The sequence below is a fragment of the Uranotaenia lowii genome, chromosome 3 (genome assembly GCF_029784155.1).
Source record: "Uranotaenia lowii strain MFRU-FL chromosome 3, ASM2978415v1, whole genome shotgun sequence".
Taxonomy (NCBI): Eukaryota; Metazoa; Arthropoda; class Insecta; order Diptera; family Culicidae; genus Uranotaenia; species Uranotaenia lowii.
This window is the reverse complement of record NC_073693.1, coordinates 206,286,410-206,292,484: the sequence shown is the minus strand read 5'-3', so window position 1 is coordinate 206,292,484 and position 6,075 is coordinate 206,286,410. Positions and strand designations below refer to the sequence as shown.

The following is a 6,075-nucleotide window of genomic DNA, read 5'->3' as shown; positions in this document are numbered from 1 at the left end:
GAAGCATTGCGGTCGAAACTTTATCACAACCCCTTCAGATCTAACTCAGTTCTTGCTGTTAATTCTATAACATTACTCAGATTGGAGGTAGTCGTTCAATGTCCGTTTCTCTGCACTTGTGCTGCCGCTAACAATAATTGTTGTGCTTAACTGGTAAGGATTTCGAAGTATTCTATTTAATACAGTGATTTTCTGTAAAACATGTTCATCCTTATATGTATATTGGTCTCGATTTCAAACATTTTGGAGTTAATAAAATAAAGTAAATAATGTTTATAAATCTGCTAGAACTAATATTGTATTTTGATCATTTGCTCTAAGAATTGCGCTGTTATTTGAAGGCCCAAAATTTAAACATTAGAAAGAATTTTTATCATAACAAAATAATATTACATATAATGTAAATTATGGGTACATCTTTTTCTATATGATAAAATTTATAATTCGTAAGTTCAGGGGTAATTTTCAAACCAATAAACTTTCATTTAAACTTTTTTTTTCAAAAATACATATCTACTTACATATTGACCTTGTAAAAATAATTTAGGTATATTTTTTTTTTATCTTTTGGAAATAATCATCGGACGTGTTGAAAAAATTTCCTTTTTTTGAATCGAGAGCAAACTAAATAATAGTAAGTAAAACACTGTTTTTTCTTTTACATAGCTATACCTATGGAATTTCTTTAATTTTAATAGGTAACCGTTACAACATAAACGATACTCTAGTTTTGAATACTTACTACAGAGAGAAGACACGAAGTTCACTAAAATATGTACCTACCTATAAGCTTGATCAAACATAACGCGGAGATTTTTTGCAGTGCTTATTAATGTATTTTACTTATGAATTTCGCTAAGTATATTAATACATTCTAAACGGGAGTATGACATTTGGCATAATTTCATTCTTTTGTGTTGTAAAAGTCGAGACTAACTTTTTAGACAAAGTTGCGAGTTTATGTTTCTTTAGTTTTGCGGCATTGCCGCAACGCATCACAGATCTAGGCTGCACAGGACAATATTTCAGAAAAGTTCGAACGCGCAGCATGAGGAAGATGGTGTTTTTATTTGTTTGCATTGTGCTGACTTATGTTTAACCGCCATCATAAGCATGGCGTTTAGACCTACGCTAAATCCGACTCCTCATACTGCGCGTTTGAACTTTTATGAAATAAGGGAGGCTAAGGGGTCCTAGATTTCACGTAAACCTAGGAGGCACCAGTAAACCTAAACCAATGTAATAAGGCCGCCGTCTCACCTCTTGCAACTTCCATGTTCCAATTTTATCAAAACAGTTACCACACGGTAAGTTGAAATTATGCCAAATGTCAGATTCCTATTCTTAACGTTTCGAAGAATGTTTATAATAAACTTCACTAAAAATGTTTTGACTAATTTTTTCAGTGTGTCCAATTGGAGATCATGAAAATTATAACTTCTTTTTTTTCTGGGGATTTTCAACCAATAGGCTGATTCATCCCTAGAAAAATTATAACTTCACATATTCATATCTTATGTAGGTATATTTTATCTATCTATCGCTTTGGGTTTATTAAGGAGACAACGGAATTGATCGAGACTGACTTCGATGTACAGCACGGTTTTGTGGAATTTATTTATCTATCGTTCAAAAATGTATTTGTTTTCAAAACCACAATCGGTTGCGAAAAATGCACCTTCCTTATGAGTAAAGTGTTATACAATAAGTAATAAACGCGATTTTTGAACTTTGATGAAAACCTTAAGCGTTCTTATTTAAACCCACTTGAACATTCACGAAAAGTTATAAATGGAAAAGACTTTTTCTTATAGTACGTAAATGAGATTAGTTGTCTGTAAGTCGAGTTTTTCTACAGCGTTATTCGTTGGAATGCCATTTGGTTTGAAAAAAATGAACCTCCGACGTTCCGAAGACAGCAATGTTCAAATTGTCTGTCATAATTTGAGTAGCGTTTCAATAGCTATGAGAAGCTGTCGCTAAGACTTTTCAAGAAAAATGTCATAATGAAGTTTATAACCAGTAAAACTCAAATTGGTTAGAAGAAATAGAGTTCCAATGCAAAATTTGCATTACCAAAATTGATTACTGGCTTCAAACGACAATGGGTTTAAAAGCATTTGTTGTTGATCAAGGACAAAATTCAAAGCTATGGAAGGATTAGTTAACATCTTATTTTGAATGCAACCATTTAAAAGAATTGGTGTGGTTTAAAGTTCCACAAAAACAATAAAAATATATGATTGCACACACATACAATTTAGAAACTATCAAACTAAATTGTGTTTGGATTCATCCCATACAACAAAATATGCGTTCATCAATCATTACGGATATCAATAGGTTTGCCCGCAAAATAAAATCTAACTTTTACCTTTTTACGCCTAAGACACCGCTAGGTAAGGTCAACAATTTCGATCGGTGGTTCCACGATCGCGATGTCTTCGGAACCGTTGATCGGACTCAACAGCTCATCTAGGTCCACTTTTTCGAGCAACTGGTCCAGATTTAGCTGTTCCACCTCAACTCGACACGGCTGAACAGCTGTATGTCGCCCTAAGCTCTCATGGTCGTAGAACTGTTCGTCGCAATAGTCACACTTGTACGTGCTGACGTCCTCGTAATTTACATTTACATATGGATCGTAATCCAGATCCATCGAAGGTCGCAGCTGAGTGGATTTCCGTCTTGGTCGACTACTGCTTTGCGGATGCTCGCATCCATGATCAGGACTAGCTACCGATGATGCTCGATCCGGCGTTCCCACACTAATGTATGAGTTGCGCCGCCTGGGATAAACTGCTTCGCCACATGCTGCTCGATGCATGATTGTGCGATAGTGTTGATACAATCCTTGATTGCTGGTGAATGTTCTTTGGCATATTTTACATTCGATAACTTTGGTGGAAGCATGCTTTTGGAGACAATGCTTACTTAGCTCAGTGGCGCTCAAGCACACTTTTGAACAAAACTTACAGGAAAGTTCATGCAGACGATCGGCGTGGTACAGATCGAGATGTTGTCTAATCTGCAGTTGATAGGGAAACGATCCTTCACAAAACTCGCATTGATACAAATCATTTGCTTCAGCAGACTCGGAGTTTGGCGTTCTGGAAGCTCTACTATTCGAAACGATTAGAGGAGCTTTCAAAGTTCCTACACACTCTCCATTTCTAATCACCAGACTTGGAACTCTGCTCTCACCGTTCTTATTTCCTGGTCGTTTCTGCGGAGATTCCTCTTGGGTGTCTGTTTCGTAAGCCAATTGGACTGGAAGGTTTCCCTCATCGACATCATCGTGATTGTCGCTTTCTTCGTCACGGTCACTCCACGAGATATCACTAGCACTTGTCGAGGATTCCAAATTACTCCTAGCCGATTTCCGACGTGAGTTTAGACGTTTCCTTTTGTTTGAGGATTTCGACCCGGTACGGATCTGCGATGTTCGAATTACAACACGCAAACTATTGGGCGAATGTTCTGTGCTAGGTTTCTCAGTTGCCTCCTGACTACTAAGCAAATTTTGAATTATTTTATTATTTCGCTGACAACGTTCCAAAAATTGGTAGCTTTTATAAACCGAGCTTTTACAATCCAAACAAATTGATGTCGGACCGATTTTTACGCTCTCATCTATCTGTAAAGAAAACCAAGGGTCAAATAAAACGAAAATGGATATTTGAATTCAATGAAGATATAAGTTTGTCTTACTTGAATGCCTGTACAAGCGAAAATTTTATCCGCCAAACTGCTGTCTCCCGGGTGTATAAATATCGGTTCCACACTCTCTGAGCGCATCAAACATAACCGGCAAATGTACCGAAAGGTGGCTGATCTACATGAATAAAAGTTTTTTTTAAGTTTTATAAAATTTTGAAAAGATTGTAAAAATAACGCTTTATTAAGGAATATTTAAATATTCCTTGATGTTTTATAGCATTTGAACCAGAATGTTTTTCGTACAAGTCGTGACTTCACATGATTAGCGATATTCTAACATTTGAAATTTGATCGACTTTTGATTTGAAAATTTCAGTGCCATAGAAATCGTTTCCTTTTTTTTTATTCATTAATATAGTTTTTAAGTGGTTCATCGAATTTTTTCCTTCAATATTTTAAGAGTTTTTATTTTTTGTCGTCAGAACTTTATTCCAAAACAACATTTTAATAGCATTAGGGCGTGATGAACTCCGAAGTAGAATTAAATAAAATGTATGAAATATATCAAACTGGAGATTAAGCTGTTCATTTAAGTAGAAAGCTGAAAGATGGTTTAGATGTAGGAAACAACTTAAAAGTATTTTTGAAGAAAACAGTTAAAAATATACACAGCTTTCGATATTTTACTTTATCTATTTCTTATTCTGAGGAGCTACTCACCAAGAAATGACCGCTGGGCTGATTTAACTCATTTAACTGAGTAAACTACCCAGTTAAATTAGCCTTGTGCAATTCCACTTAATGCTACATTCAACGAAGCGTGCATGAAAATGCAGACCGCCAACATTTGGAAACGATCAGGTTTTATTCCACTTCGATTTACTTACCCGGAGTTGGATTTAGGCGGTTCCTTCGGCAGATTACATTTGCAGCACAATTCACTCATTTTCTAGGAACAATTTCGGAAGTCTCCGAGTGCTTTTAACAGTAAATCCAGTTTAAAAAAGTTCGGATTTGTTGCTGTCTTGTTTATAACGCCTTGAATTTAGTTATTCACATGCACGCTAGAAATTATTAAACCATTTACGATTCAAAAATAACCATTTTTGACCTTTTCCCGGGAAATGCCATTTTATGAGTTCTCCATGAGAACTCATAAAATGACTTTTCGGGGAGAAGTTCGAATATCTCGCGTGAGCTTTCATTACGTCGAATGAAACAGAAACACCGAACCGAGAAAAACGCTTCTGAAATTTGAAAAATGTTTTTCAAATCCTATTTTAATTCCTTCGCCGATAACCCTTCAAAAAATACGCAATATTCATGGAAACTAATTGTGTCAACTATTCCACATTATGAATTTAATTTTTTGCAATTTTTAGGGCCTTTTTTCAATCATATAGGAACATACGACATATTCAAACATAAATCGTTCATACGTCTGAACACATTCGTCGTTTGGAGGGGAAATTTGTTTCATTCGTCTCTTTTCTTTCGTCCTTTGATTCGTTCAACTTGCACATACGCCCAAATGTTTCTGATGTAAATACTATGGAAAATTTTCAATTTTCTCGGCGTAGTGGCTGTTAAATAAGTGGTGTAGCGGTAAATTGGTGAGTAAATGCATAATGAAATGTGTGAATCAGGCGCGACATCGATCAAACCAACTCGCTGCTGCTGATCAGCTTTCTGTTGCCGATTAGCTGGAGGGGAAATTTGTCTCATTCGTCCTTTGATTCGTTCAACTTGCACTTACGCCCAAATGTTTCTGAGGCAATTACCGGTAAATTTTTAATTTTTTTTTTTTGGCATAGTGAATGTTAACTTAGTGAGTTATCGAGTGTAGCGGTAAATTTATTAGTGAATGCGTAATAAAAGTGTGAATCGGGTGATTGGGTGACTAACAGCAGCAGGCTGCTGCCGATCAGCCTGCTGCTGTTAGTTGTTAGGTTTGCTGCTACTGCTGCTGTTCGGTTTCTTTTCCTTGCTGCATTATTATACAGCTTTCGAAAGCCTTGAGTATCGATTTAAGAACGCCTGAAAACAAGAATCTGAAATAATATTGCCAGGTTGATATTCTGATTACCTCTACCTGTATATACACTGTTTGCTCATGGAATCCATAGCGAATGTGCTAGGTTTTTCTTCCTCTGCACATTCGCCGTTTGGAAGAAGGGACGTAAGCAACATTGAAATGGGCAAGCAAGGTTTTGTTTCATTCGTCATTTTGAAAGTCTTAAATTTTATACATTAAAAGGGTTTAAATTGATTGTTTTGTCCATCATGTAGGTACCCGCATAGAACAGTATTATACAATAACGATTTCCATTATCTTCCTCCTAAGACACACGAAAGATTTGCTTTATAGTTTTGGATTATTGATGTACGATTAAGGTAGTCTTTTTTCCATGAAAT

General features: G+C 36.0%; 1 protein-coding gene across 2 annotated transcripts; it reads right to left on the bottom strand.

The window, feature by feature from the left end:
• Window positions 1–216: 216 nt before the first annotated feature.
• LOC129751392 (zinc finger protein 652-B-like) lies at window positions 217–4,703 on the bottom strand. 2 transcript variants are annotated; one of them, XM_055746875.1, is made up of 4 exons: window positions 4,548–4,668; window positions 4,381–4,464; window positions 3,712–3,835; window positions 217–3,637 (listed from the first exon to the last, which is right to left on the bottom strand). In XM_055746875.1, exons 3-4 carry the CDS (start codon window positions 3,796–3,798, stop codon window positions 2,396–2,398), a joined length of 1,329 nt encoding a protein of 442 aa, XP_055602850.1. In that variant the 5' UTR covers window positions 3,799–3,835; window positions 4,381–4,464; window positions 4,548–4,668; the 3' UTR covers window positions 217–2,395. The 2 variants fall into 2 exon arrangements, with proteins under 2 accessions (XP_055602850.1, XP_055602849.1); XM_055746874.1 differs by lacking the exon at window positions 4,381–4,464 and having other exon boundaries at window positions 4,548–4,703.
• Between the last annotated feature and the right edge of the window lie 1,372 nt (window positions 4,704–6,075).